Consider the following 14,973-nt stretch of genomic DNA (forward strand, 5'->3'; position numbering starts at 1 on the left):
TTTGATAGTAGTTTCTTCTTCGTTCAACTCGCCTTACAAGCGAGTTTTCGCGTGCGCGGGCGTGGTACGTACCACTTACGCGCCGACGGAGAAGGAAACACACGCGGCCGTGCAGGTACACGGCGAACGTAGCCCCGTGTAAGTACGTGTGCATCAGATAGCCGAGCGGAGAAACAGTTTCGTTGATTAGCGAGCTCGTTGAACCGGCCGTATTATGTACTTTGTCGAATCGCAGAAACGCTTCGTCGAGAGACTTATGGCGGTCACAGGGCTTAAATATCCTTGCTCCGTGTCGAGAACGTCCAAACGTTGCTCCTGCACGGAAGACGGGGACCTGATTCAAGTATAAGTGGGAATTTGTTGCCAATTCCAAGCGATCGTGCAATGCGATTGCTAAAATGAATGTTACTTTCTTGCAGTTTTCACGGTAGTTCTTTGTTCTTGGAATTTACATTTCATTCTGAGACGGATTTTGGTGATGACTTTATTACTCGAATGATATCTTTCACGCAAAATTGAATATAAGTTAGTTGTATCTATGTCACTTGGTTAATTCCAACGAAGTTTTAGAATCTAAAAAGACTAAAATATGACCTCGTTATCTACTCAACAAGTACACCGTTCGTTGTGCGTGTTTTTCGATCCATTCAAACCAAATAAACAACAGCCTAAACTTTTGTTAAATTCGAAGAAATTTTTTCAGAGAATCTCGACTAATCCAAAGGAGACTTTATGATGATTCAACGAGATGTATAGAATCTTCTTTCGAACTAATTGCTGAATAATTACGAGTCTTCCTGACACGCTTGAGCCAAGCTACTCGATCAACGCTCCAAAACGAATCATTTTCATCACATTGCATGAACATTTTCTTGAAACCAATAAACCGCGAAAACCTTTGACTCTCATAGGAAAAGCGTAATGAGCTAAGAATATCGAAACATCCAACAGGCGTACTGTCGAACATCTGAATTTCCGCGTGCATGACGATGATAGCTTCCAATAGAAACGCTGTTGGAGCATCAAGCTACTCGCAATACTCGTTCGATGAGTCATCTCGCGGGCAGAGAGATCGCTGGATATCGCGTTATCGCAAGGGTCGTCGGCCAGATCGATGTTATCATCGTACTAATCAGCGCGAGGGCATCCGTAGAATGAGACGAAGAAACTTTGCTTCTTCGGATGAAGCTTCCTGAATCGTTGCAGGACGTCGTCTGACAACGATAGACGAGCATCTACGATATCTTCGTCGTGAAATGGTTAACTCTCGCGATTCAATATGGCTAGATCATCTTAGACTCAGATGGTTTTAAAATAATTGGCAGGAAAATTATTTAGATTGCTTATGACTTTGACCATTAGAGAATAATTTTTTAGAAACATGTTTCACGTACAGTAGAAGGAAAAAATGACATAAGTAGCAATAGAAAAAGCATGGAAAGTATCCTAGATGCTATATATGCGTTGGAAATGATAATAAATATCACGCAACACTTGATAATTGTAATAAAAATAAATACTGCGTAATATCTGTGCTGACCCAAATACGCGTTAAATACAAATTGCTTATTAATATTTTAAAAATATTTATTTATAATTTCCAAATCTATTACTCTATTTTTCATTCTTTATGTAGCAATAAAGTGTTCACGAGCGGAAATTAGATAAATTTCAATCTGCTGATACGGGTCCTCCTGACTTTGACCAGTTTACTTCGGTCTGCACTCCGGTGATTAATTCGAAGGTGAAATCAAGCATGAACCGATGGAGATATCAAGCATGTAGATACCACGGTGGACCGTGGCTTTTCGACGGCTGACCCGGAATACGTGCTCGAAATAATCGTCGGCCATTAGTTTCTTCGCGCGGTCATCATTTACACGGGACCGCTATCACCGTCGACGTCCGGTGGAGTCGATCTTTCATGCTCAACGTCTTTCTCGCACTGAACGATATTTCCTTGGCACCGGCTCATTTGTATTTATTAGCCGAATCGCGTGGATGTTTGCCTTTGCTCGTATGGCACTATGTTTATGTATGTAAAAGATGGAATGTTGAATAAAACGAGGACGCGTTGTCAAGTTATCTCCAAACTGATAAGAGAGACGAAGTTTGTTTCATAAATTGAAAAGATCAGGTTGATAGATCGCACTCTTCTTTTGCCACAGTCATTAATTTCATAAAATTAGAATTTTCCGCAAAGTTAAGCTGTACACGTAACCTCGATTCTTTCACAACCATCCTCGCTATTTGTGACGTAAATTCATCTGGTAAATTCACGCGGTATACGCATAAAAACAGAACAACGCTACATCTCTGTTCTACATCTCTATGTTTCAAAAACCCTGTCACACTTTCTTTTTGCTACAACAATTCCTTCCACAAAGCGTCATTAATCGACGCATACATCCGCCATTCCCCTTATCCTTGTTTCCTCGGGGAACCTGAACAGCGCGATTGCCGGTTCGACTTAATCGAACGCGGGATCTCGCGGTATCGTCTGGAGGATTTTTCGCTGCGTCGTCGACCGACTCGTCGTATCCGATGTCATTATCCTAGGAGTAGAGATAATGGCGGCGTGGCCGCGCGAATACATGGATCGGCAGGCGAGGCATGCAGGAGCCTGGAGCCGCATTATCGCGGGATTACGTAAGCGCGGCATACGGTACGCTTGTGTGTTACGCTATAATTAGGACCGGCCTGGCATAACCGCGAGCCGCCGCCGTCCAGCGCAAATACGCCCGCCGTGTAATCCGCGTCCGTACTAGCGGCCAACGATAAACCTTAACGGGGGATGAATCCTCCGCCGTCGAGGTACGAACAAAAACCAACCAGCCACCTTCGATAGATAACTAGAGAGAAAGAGAGAGAATGAGAGAGAGAGAGTGACGGGGACGGTGAAAGGGTTTTGCTTTGACGAAACGTTGTAGACAGTGTGGTGAGTCTTGGTGAGTACATATAGCGATATAGTGTAACAAATTTTTTCCTACGATTTAAGATACTGTATTTTAGTGGGAGCGGTTAGCGTTTGCTTTATGAACTGACACGTCCCTCAACTACTTGATCGGAGTATATGAAATGTCGTTTTTTAAAAGTAGAACTTCAGGTGCGTGTAGTTTATTCGAAATATCGTATCTTCGATTAGAAGAATTTATAGCAAACGATCGACAAATGCATGAACGAATTTTCATTTGTTTCATCATCGCGAATGCTTCGTAGAATTTGTCCAATCTGTATCTATCGATATTTTGTAAGTTCTCCAACAATTTCTAAACAATGTCCACTTCTCAGAAATTCGTTAATTGTCATTAATTCCACCGACATTGCCGTAACATTCCAGTCTGCCCTCTAAACGCCACAAATCGAGTCGCGAACCAATTGAAAAAGATGTACGTACACACGCAGTCCGGCTACAACACAATCGTAACGCCATAAATCAAAGCGATGCGAGAGGCCCTAACCAGGCGTCTCCAATAAATTAATAACCTGGTGCGGACCTCGGGGTTATGTCGAGGTTCCGCGAGTTGGCCGCGCGCGCCTGCAAGTGGCGAAAATCAAGATCTCGCGGTTCTCGTTCCCGACGTACGCTTGATTAATACCCAGATGTAATTACTGGCCGGGAGGAAGGGTGCACGCGAGCCAAAGAGAAAAGGGCAGGCTCACGCCAACGACGTCCGAACGTCCTAACACACAGAGAGGAACATCTTCGAGTGCAACGAAGACGAAGTGATACGATCTAGCAAAAGTGACCAAAGAGGAAAGACGAGGAAGAAAAGGAGGAGGTAGGAGGGCGGAGAAGGTGGAGGCTGTTAAGCTGCCGAGGCAACGAAATCCTGACAGATTTCATCGTGGGCTGACGTAAACAATTTGCGAATGTAAATACCTGTTGAATATTGAGCGCGCCGGCTCCAAGAGAGAGAGCTCGAGGGGCCTCACACCTTACGGCCCGTTTACCCTTTAAACTTGTGATTACCTCCACCATCTTCCACCTACCGCGGCTTGCACACTACTTGCTGCGACGTACGTGTGTGCAGCGTACGTAGGAACATGGAATCGTTTCCACATCATCGGCATAAATTATACGCGAACATTGTGCTGCCACGCCGGATCCGCGGCGCTCGACGTGGATCGCGAACCTATCCGTCCGCATCGCGCGATTCGCAGGCGCGATCGAGTGCCTCGATAAACAAGCGAGAACCCTTGTTCGAAAAGAAACGACGACGGTGGGACCGGCGGCGTTGGGCTCCGGATCGTTTCGTGAAATTACGTGCTGCATGATCACTCGGTGGGTTCTGACGTTTTTGTGCTGGCAGTTTCCGCGCTTTCCCAGTGATTGGTTTCTGCTCTCTTTTAGCCAGAGGAATTTTGCTGCTCGGGTGTATGTATTCGAGTGGGAATTGTAATTTTGATTGCGAAATTTTCAGACATTTTTGAATGATGACTTAGATTTGGGAAGAAGCACTGTATGTCGATCAAGTATATAAACGAATTTCTATTATTTTGTTTCCTCGAATTGACTGTAGGCTTAGTTACTTTTAACGAAAGCGTAGAGACAGTATTCGAACGAAACTTCATCTTTGTGGATGAAATACCTTCGTTTCTTGATATACGTCAGTTTTAAGTTTCTCTTTTTAGAAGGCAATATCTGTATGTGGAATTTTATATCTTTCGGTTTCTACTAATTTCGCTTCCAGTTTCTATATTCACTTGGGATGTTTCTGAAAGAATGCGACATAATCGACTATCTCTAATTTCAATTCTAATCTGCGTGTGTGTTAAAAATAAACCAAGCTCGCATTAATCTGTTCCAATAATAATCCAGTCCGGTATCCATCCCATTCCATAGTTGTTTCAATTTGAAAACGCAACGTTATACTGATTTCTGTGCGCGATATGCTCGTGACAAATGAGGTTATATCAATTCAGTAGCAAGCACACGAGCACGAATGTGTAAAAATCGGGGGAAAAATAATTAATTCAAGACGCGCGATTAATAACTCAGTCACCGAACTCGGTTCATCCCGTCGAAACGAGTCGCAGCCGTAATTTATCGATACTGAAATTAAGGCTGTTTGCCAATTAGATCGCGGTCACGGAAGTTACGCGTTTCATTTGATAAGGACGCGTGTGAAGATAATTGCTTATTTCTGTAGATCGATCGCCAACCCGATAGAGTAGCAGACGCGTCCGATAAGCGATTCACCGCGCATTTAATTATAACGGGACCGGTGATAACGGTACGGGCGTGTCAACGCCGAACTTAGGCGCTGATTGGATAGACAGGGTGTTGATTTTATATTGTTCATCGTGATTTAGGAGTCTAAGATAGGAGAGATTATTTTTCAGCAGCATTCTTCTCTACATAATTTTCAGCGATTTGCGTATACGAAATGTTGTATAGATACCGACTTTATGATCCAGCGTTGCTGCATGATAGCGTATTTAGAGAGCACTTACGATCGAAGATATTGTGTTTTAATTTATGTGTCAGTATTTAAAATCCAGTTCATCGTCGTTCTCCGCAATTAGATTTATCAACTAGATCCTATTGTCGTTGTTGACAATTTGTATATTTAAAAAGAAGTAGGAAGATATTATGTTTCGACTCACCGTCCTGGTTCATCCCGTGACCGCCGTCATCTGTTCGAAAAAAAGAAAACAAAAGAATTACATCACTAGAATGTAGAACCGGTGCCAGTGGGGGTCTTAATTCGTTCTTTTTCAGTGGGTCTTGTCAAGTTCTGCGTACATGGGTCTTTACTTTAAAACGTGCACCATAGAAAGGCAGACAAAGTCGTAAAATTACCTTCAACCAGCGATCGATTGAATTTCTCTCCATTCTTTCGTCATGCAAATTCATACTTTTCACATTCTGTGTAGCGCTCTACGTTCAAAAATTTCAATTACTGCAAGTGTATTAACTTCTGCAGTTTAATCGTGAAAATATAGCAAATACATTGCACAATTTATATTTCAATTACTCTAAATTTGTAAACATTTTATAACTCGTGTACGTGTACACAGTACACGAACATTTTAATCATGACGGTATACCAAGCGCATAATTAACACTATAAATCTCAACTACCAGTCGAGTGTTCCAAAAAAGACAATTCTTCCTGTCGAGAATCTAAAACATTCGCCTAGTTGATACAGCGATTCAAGGTTGTCTCGAAGTTCGACGCGAGTACCTAGGAAAAAAGAGAGATACTTCTAAGGTTGCACGTTGCAGATCACGAGAACTTGCAACGATAGCAGACTGCAGAGTCGAGCTGCAACCTATTTGTACTGGCGGCTGGTATCGCGGCATCGCGCTGTGTTCCTTTATTTAACCCCATAAATAACCGGCCGCTATCTCAACCCCGAACGTTTCCTCCGCTAAATACGAACACAGACGCGGCTGGCGAAATATTACGTGCTGCCAGTCACTCCGTTACGGGGTTGCCACGATGGGAATCCCCGCGAGGGCATCTCACCAGCCAAAGAATTCCTCGCCATACCTCCCTTTTTCCTTTTTTCTTATTCACGGTGTTAGAAGAGCATCGTCCCTTCCAATAAAATCACTCGAGACGTTCCTTCTTCGTATGAGTTGAAGCGTTTAAAAGAGAGATAGATATTACATCTTCGCTGAGATAAATCTTGATTAGGAGTTATGGTTGGAGTTGTGGAAAGTGTTGAATTGGAACGAGTTTATTAGATTAATACACGTGAGATGTCGTCTCCTCGGAATAGCTCGATAGATTTCTCTTTTATTGGCAATTATCAACCACGTTAACGAAGATGAAATTTGCTCTATCATATCTATACACCGACGTTAAGGAAATTTAAAATAAACATTTTTTTTTATTAAAATTGATATCGAAATCGAAATTTCAATATAATCCATTAAGGTTCTACGTCAATTACCACTTTGAGGAAGCAGAAATTTTTCACAGGTTACGTATATTTAATATGCTCGGAAGATTTGTAATAAAAAAGCCAAAACCTTAATATCGTTCATTGAAGTTCTACGTTAATTATCAGCTACTTTAAGGAAGGAGGAATTTTTCACAGGTTACGTATATTTAATATACTCGGAAGATTTGTAATAAAAATACCAAAACCTCAATATCATTCATTAAAGTTCTACATCAATTATCAGCCACTTTGAGGAAGCAGGAATTTTTCACAGGTTACGTATATTTAATATGCTCGGAAAATTTGTAATAAGAAAACCAAAACCTCAATATCGTTCATTAAAGTTCTACGTTAATTATCGATCACTGAGGAAGCAGGAATTTTTCACAGGTTACGTATATTTAATATACTCGGGAGATTTGTAATAAAAATACCAAAACCTCAATATCGTTCATTAAAGTTCTACGTTAATTATCAGCCACTTTAAGGAAGGAGGAATTTTCCACAGGTTACGTATATTTAATATACTCGGGAGATTTGTAATAAAAATATCAAAATTTCAATATCACCTAGATTAGACAAAGGTCCAGATCAATTATCAACTACTCTAAAGAAGACATTTTCCGATGGTTCACGTATATTCAATATTCAGTAGATCAAACAGTATCAAAACCTCGTTATTTGTCGCTAGGAATAAGTAGAATAAGAAAATTTCATCCCTTACCATTAACACCTACCCCTTATAAGGAAAGTAGTATGAAAGTAATATTCCAAACGAACCAATTTAACTTTCCAAGTGTAACATTCTATAGCAAACAAATGAACAAATAAGGTGGATCGTAAATGGGGAAAAATTTGCAGCTGTACTTCCACATTGCGTTACGTCCCTCATAACTCGCCGATGGTTTCCCGTTTCGAGCAACAAAACACCATGAACTGTGTACGCTTCCTTAAGCGCGAGTTATGAAATGAACTTGTTAATTTCAGGGGGCGTTGAGTACCAGGGGCAGGTTCTACAACGTTGCGTGCATCGTCGTGTTCCTTCAAAGAGGCGGACAGTTTCGATGCATATGAAATTAATGTTCGAACGTAGGATTTAATATCTCATGGCGGGCGTCGGGTGTCTCCACACTTGGCGACATGTTACGCTGCTTTCGAACGCTATTCCAACGAACTAGCGCTGGATAATGCAGTAGCGGAGATATTTTTCTGTGCCAGGCATGAATTTTATTCAAAATGAACTGTTTTCTTTGCAAGCTTATATGTATGAAGAAACGTGTGGTAAGTAAGGGTGAATGTGTATAACGGTGAGCAGCTTTAGGTGAGTGAGAGTTTCGCGTTTTTAAAGAGCAGAGCGGGTAGAGCTTGTTTCTAACGAGTCCCGAGAGAACGAGTTTCGGCGGAGAGAGAAACTAAGCTTGCTTGAAAAAAATCGAATTTTTGTTAATCGCCGTGCATTAATTACGCTTACGTAATAGCTGTTTCAAGTATCTTCTATGATAACATTAATACTATGATTGTTATTCTTTAATTACGCACTTATTGCCTTTTTTTACATAAATATTTTCTATAGAATAGGAATTTCTAAAATCACACGCAAATATTTTTTTCCGATTTTCCCGTCGTTATCTTACAAATACTTCTTAGCAAATGGAAACACCTCTTCACTCAACTAGTTAAGACTATCTTTTCACTATCTTTATTATTTATTTTATGTTCCATAAGAAAACAGTTCATAAAAGAGCAACTATTACACTTTCTCTGTATTTTAACTACATAAATATATACCGTAAAGATCTCTCTCTTGAATCTGTGGTGGATGGTGTAGAGGAAACGAAAGATTGCTGTTGCAACCCGTCAAATATATTTGAAATAAATTAAATAAATTCATAAATTAAATAAATATAAATACTGTTGAGAGACGCTCGTACAACATATTTACAAAGACAGTGTATGATCGCTCGCGGATAACTCGATAACTCGTATAACTCGTGAAACTGTTAATAACTGATTCGCTCGCGATCGCGTCCGCTTATTTATACTGGTTGGGAAAGAGTCGGAAAATTCGAATTCGTCTTTGATCGACGGTTACACGTAGCAGCGATATTGTTTTGCCAGAGTTTATTTATCGTTACGTTTCATGCTTCAAGACGTTATGAATGTCCCGAGACAAAACAACAACATGAGTCGCTCTCGATTCGCATCATCTTCTGACCCATGTGCCGCTACAAATCTATAAAGAAATCATCAAATGATTACAACTTCCATACGACCAAAATTTAAAGGAAACAAATCACAAAAGTGTCACTTTTCAGTTTTACCTCCGTTACATATTAACCACGTGTTAATCGGCATAAAAATTTCTCTCTCGAATTCATAATCGAATCGCCAGGTAATGACAATTTTGCAACCACGAACGCACGATCGATCGATAGATTACAAAGTCGCGGGCAGGACGATAGGATCTCGTCCTTAAAGTATATAATCCCATGCGGTGGTCACCGCGTACCTACGCTCTGGTATTAATTACAAATTAATGCAACTAGATAACCGCAAAGCCATTAGAGATAATCGAAGTCGGATCGGTGCTGCGGCCGGTCGATTCGCAATTAAAACATTGTCGCGGCGGTGGTCGACGCGAGAGAATCGTGAAACGAACGAAAAATTCACGGTGAGGCACGGGAACCCAATTTATGCTCCGCGGCGAGCCACGATTTTTCCGCGCACGGCTAATTAAGCGCGGTGTCCGCTCGTTAAGGATGTACTTCGAGTATGCTGCCCCTATCGATACTAATTGCTTGCAGGGGAAATGTACAGATGGAAAATTCTACCTGCATCTTTCTTTTTACCTTTCGATTCCGGCGTTTTAAGCAAGTCTAAAATATTACACATATATTATCTTTTAATCGAGTAGGTGCCTAAGTGGAGCGATATACTTGTAGTTGATAGTTCAGAGTTTCGTCTTTTTCTTTTGTGGAAGAAATATTAATATCAATTTATCGATAAAAATTTTATTTCATTATACTTAATCATGATTTATTAATTTATTAAGAAATTATATTATTATTAATGAAAATATTACTTCGTAATTCAGTAAGTCAAGTGATATACTTGGTTTAGATAATTTTACGAGCTTTTTTCCTTTTTCTGGAAGAAGAACTTTATTTTCTAATTCACTAAGAGGAACGATACCACTTGGTTTAGATAATTTAAAGGATAATTTGAAGGAATTCTTCAAGACGCTACAATCTCTATGAAAAATAAATAGATTAGTTCTCTTCGGTTTTCAATTGTTAATATGACGTTCGTTTTTGTCTTCCAAACTTTATTTCATTAATCCTGCTGACTCTAACGAGTCAAAACGAACTTTCGTCTGATCGAATTATTCATTTCGTCATAGGAACTGTGGGAAGGAATAGACAAAATAAGGAAATCGGTGGATTCCCGATCGAGACATTGAATTATGGTCTTTGTCCGTCACTATCGAGACGATCTTCCAACATGGCGCTCATCATTGGCCGCAAAGACGAACGATATCGATCTCCGACGATCGAGATATAGGTACAATGGCCCGAGGTGGTCCCGCATGATCAATTTAATTCGAATAGCTGAGACGTCGCTCAGCGTGAGACGACAAATATTTAGAATTACATCAACAATGTTTTCGAGCTTTGATTAACGTTAACGTCAGCGAATGCAATTAGTATAAGCCGCGATACGATTGCCTGATAAATCGATTCGCTGATGAGAACGGATCACGAGCGGCGATTATTGTCGTTTAAACACATAAGCGATCGATCACACCGCTACAACATCCAGAGCAACTGATGTTACAGCTTAGACGTTATTAAAATTCATTTAACCATTTTATTTCCTACCGTCTATGTAAATCTTCCTATTTCAACAAAGTAATTGCGACTCGTAATATTAAATCGATGAAATGAGAAACGGTATATGTAAAAAAATTACGTTAATGAATCATGCTGTTCACGCTTGAATACATAAAATGTGGAATAGCAGCGAAGTTATGTTTCCTTGTAACCAACAAGAATATCAAGGTGACAATTACAATTCTAAAAGAGAAAGATAAAATGAAATAGTCGTTCCAAAGACATCTTCAAATTAACATACTCCAATAGGATCACGAATCTCGACGAATCTCTAGAAACAGAAATCTTTCTCAAATCTTTTTCACAAAGTCCTAAATAAACTCTCTCACGATCAACAAGAAGACTAATAGTCCAAACACTCGAATGCCATATCAACGCGACAATTATATCGGCGCAAGAAAAGAACACGGAAACGATGATTGGGAAATAGGAACAAAGTTGATGGCGAGTAGACTCGCGAGTGCCACACGCGCGTGTGGTCTCCGAACTGATCCCGGCCCTCTCTGTCAAATACTTGATATCATTAGATTTAACGACCCCTCCTGGATGCCTCTTTTCCTCCGTTCCCTCCCTCGTACAGGGCCGTTCACCACGGGCCATGCCGCGTTAGCGGCTGCTGCCACGGCGGCAGCCTTTCATCTTCCTTAACCAGCGCCACTCTCTTCAGCGTCCGGAACGACTATATACGTGTACGCGACTCGACCACGACGAGAGTCCACCAAGCGACGGCTGGTTCCGGAGAACTACTGCTTCACCGTGCTCTTTGTGAGCGCATTTGCGCGTCTATACAGGGTGGTTTCGTCGAATTCGTCATTTTACATCAAAGAGATCCTCTTTCGTCGTTAACGATAGAAGCAACCACGGGTCGTTATTCTTTTTCGATATGTTCGGTGAGATTGGAACTATCAAAGTGGTTGAAAGTATTCGTGATTTTTCGTGGTTATTTTATAGATTTATAATAATACGATCTTCCGGAGGTTCGTATCGCGTATCTTTTCGTGTAATTTTTTATTTGATGTCTGTGTTACAGGATTTATGTTCTACTTGATAGTAGATAATTCTCTTTTTATGTGTTAGAAATAGCCATTTGAATTCTTAAAGAAGCGTGTGTAATTTATTTTAAGCAAAGTAGAAATAACAATATCTCCTTTTAAGTGAATAATTGAGGATAATAATACTTGTCAGTGGAAATAATAACTTTGACTGATTCATTAATGATAGAACGATTCGCCAGGACTTTTTACGCCTGAAAATTTGTCGAGAATTCTTGGAAGAATGACAATTATAGAAGAAGGATAATAGAATGGTAATTAGTGGTATTTCATGGTTACACGTCGATTCGGCTGGGAAGAAAATGTGGAAGAGCCAACAGTACGTAGTACTTTGTCGCGTCATATTTAACATACAGAGTCTATTTCATAAATTAAAAACGTTGAAAACAAAATACAGGGAAAATCGTAATAGGACAAACTAATAAGACTAAAAAGTAGCAATAATAAAATAGCAAATGTAGGTGAAAATAATTCAACGTGCTATCTGTCATTAATGGAATTGCCCAAGTGTTGGCAACGTATCCAAAAAACAAACTAAATGTTAAAGAACAAAGAAAGCCATGTATATGACCATTCACAAGAATCAATGATCCCATTTTACTCGTCCGAATTGCCAACAGCTGCGAGACAGCTTCTCAATGACTATTCCCATGAGTCACGCGTTATCGAACGAATTTTTCATGGCGAAGTAGGTGAACCAGACGCGACAAGCACACCGTGTATACGTATACGTGTGCTCGAAAAGATCGTTGCCGTGGAACTCGGAGCAACTTCAGCTAACTCGATTGTTCCGTTCGGAACAAGGAGGCCTTTCACGCGGCTCTTGTTCTGGCGGTCTTTGATGAAGGATCGGCACGTATCGCCCGGGCTCGATGTCCCGCGAGGATAAGATTCAATTAAGTCGATATCGATGCGAGGATAAGCAACCCCGGATAACAGGCTCCTTTACGTACCAACGTGTCATTACGTTTTAATGAAGAGATTTTAGAGGAATCGCTGTTTCTGCTCGAGAAAACGACAGATCTTTTACTATAATTGTAGATGACGATGGATGAGGAAAAGGAGATCAGATATCTTGAGGAGATTTATTTCAAATTTAGTTTGTGGAAAATTTCCACTTTTCCTTTCTATCAGCCATGGAATTATCGTACAGTAATAAAAAGAAAAAAATGTAGCTATTAGTGATGGCTACATAGGATACGATTAGGTTGAAAAATTGGATTTTGTCGCAGGAGATCTTTCAAGAAGGAAATTTATTTAATATATATTTTTTATACATATTGTTTGTAATTATTGAGAGACTGTTTCTAGGATTTGATGATTTGTAAAGCGAATGAAAGAGAGTTTCGAATTGGTAATTGTACATGGGCCATTTAAAAATTATATCGATCCTTTCCACCTCTGAAATAATTTGCTATTATATATGACGTGTCCTCGCAGTAAATACGCTTACGGAAGTCTTCTGTGTTTTAAGAATTGAATGTTAGTATTGTGCTTGTATAAATAATTGTCACGTTTCTCTACTTATCGATTCAGATAATCCATCGACACAAGTTTCGAGCGACTCGTCGAAAAGAAACTGCCAGGGACGCGCAAAGTCTCCGTGAATTTTACATAGATTTAGCACGAATGAGAACAGAAACATTTGTTAGCCGAAAATTACGAGTCCTACCGGGAAGATTACAGGGCTTCGCCGAACAGAAAACTTAAATCTCAGAAGGAAGAAAAAAAGAAACGCGTATCAAAACCGTCCCTTTGCCAGTCGCGAAATTAATAAATCCATAAACCTGAACGCGGCAATTTTCCTCGACAGACGATCAGCCTCTATCGAACGGGACAATTGCGCCGTAAATCATCTCTGGTATCGGGCTAATTGACAAATAAATCGCGTCCGAAAGTGGATCCATTCGTCTTCCACGAAGACGTATAACGTCGATCGTAAAATCTCCTCCTCTTATACCGCTCGGAGAGCGCCGTGCACAGAGACTCGTCCACGTAAACTGGGAACAAGGTCGATTTTCTGCGGGGAAAGAGTTATTCCCGCGGCACACGATCGAACGTATTCCTGAATTCCAAGTTGACTCAGCGAACACGGTGCACCGTCATCGCGAAAGATCGTGCTGGAAGAGCAACGTGGACGAAGATTTATCGTGGCTTTCCGCGAAGCACGTGCCCCCAGCTTTTTGCCTACTACAACATTCCTATTGACTTGGAATCAAGCGAAAAATATGACCGCGTTATTAGCTGTCGCTACGTCGCGATCGAAAGTAAAAAGCTTGAAAGTGCCTATTCGATCGAATAGCGCTGTTGACCCGTGCCCGCGAATTATTGTATGACGTTTCTTACATACTATGTTCCTGTCTGCTTTTTATCGTACATGATCACACAGCATCGAATAAAGTTTTTATTGTCTCTTTATCGTCTTTTACGTGAATGTCAGAAACATTTGTTAGCCCAAAATTACGAGTTCTCCGAAATGATTACAGAGCTTTGCCGAACAGAGATCTTAAATCTCATCGTGACTTTTTATTTGTTGTATAGTATTCTGAAGAAATTTTAATTAGGCAATAATATCTATCTATAATAATTTCCTTTATATTTCCAATGTCGAATGATGATTTTTGATTATTTTATGATCCTAAAAGTTATACGACTTGACGTTATTTTATTCATAAGTATCCGTAACCAGTCTCGTAGTTTTCCCTGTAACAAGAGTAATCTTACTCCTTCCAAACTATAAGACACGGTTTTTGCACGATTTTGAATTATAGCGTCAATACATTCTCAAATTTGGAAAGTTTCTCAATGGGATAGCATTTTGAGAGAAGTTGGTAAGTTCGAGAAATAAACTTCCCCTTACGCGAAACCGTTGGAACATCGAAGGATAAAATGCAATAGGATTGGGAAAAACGTATTACAAAATGAAATTATACGTCTTCGTTATCAGAACACAAATTTCTACGATAAAGTTATCCTCGTATTTATGAGATTCAAGTTAGAGGAAAGTGCATATACGTACATGTATACCGAACGTTTAAGTCGATCTTAAATATAAATTTACCTGCGTATGGAAAAATGCTTGGATAAAATAGTGGAAGTTGTGGCATAGAGCAGAAGAAATTTAGATTGCAACG

General features: G+C 40.1%; 1 protein-coding gene and 1 long non-coding RNA gene across 6 annotated transcripts in view; one reads left to right on the forward strand and one right to left on the reverse strand.

Annotated features, from left to right (window-relative positions):
• Window positions 1–14,973, reverse strand: part of LOC132909730 (paired box protein Pax-8-like) — a 196,659-nt gene that overhangs the window by 129,842 nt on the left and 51,844 nt on the right. For all 5 annotated transcript variants that reach the window (XM_060964722.1, XM_060964721.1, XM_060964720.1 and 2 more), the window contains exon 3: window positions 5,611–5,640. In XM_060964722.1, the coding sequence (XP_060820705.1) occupies window positions 5,611–5,640 (30 nt within the window). The remainder of the gene's footprint in view (window positions 1–5,610; window positions 5,641–14,973) is intronic.
• LOC132909738 (uncharacterized) overlaps window positions 1–14,973 on the forward strand; it is a 198,143-nt gene that overhangs the window by 96,145 nt on the left and 87,025 nt on the right. The window lies entirely within an intron of this gene.

Source organism: Bombus pascuorum, chromosome 8 (assembly GCF_905332965.1).
Source record: "Bombus pascuorum chromosome 8, iyBomPasc1.1, whole genome shotgun sequence".
Classification (NCBI taxonomy): domain Eukaryota; kingdom Metazoa; phylum Arthropoda; class Insecta; order Hymenoptera; family Apidae; genus Bombus; species Bombus pascuorum.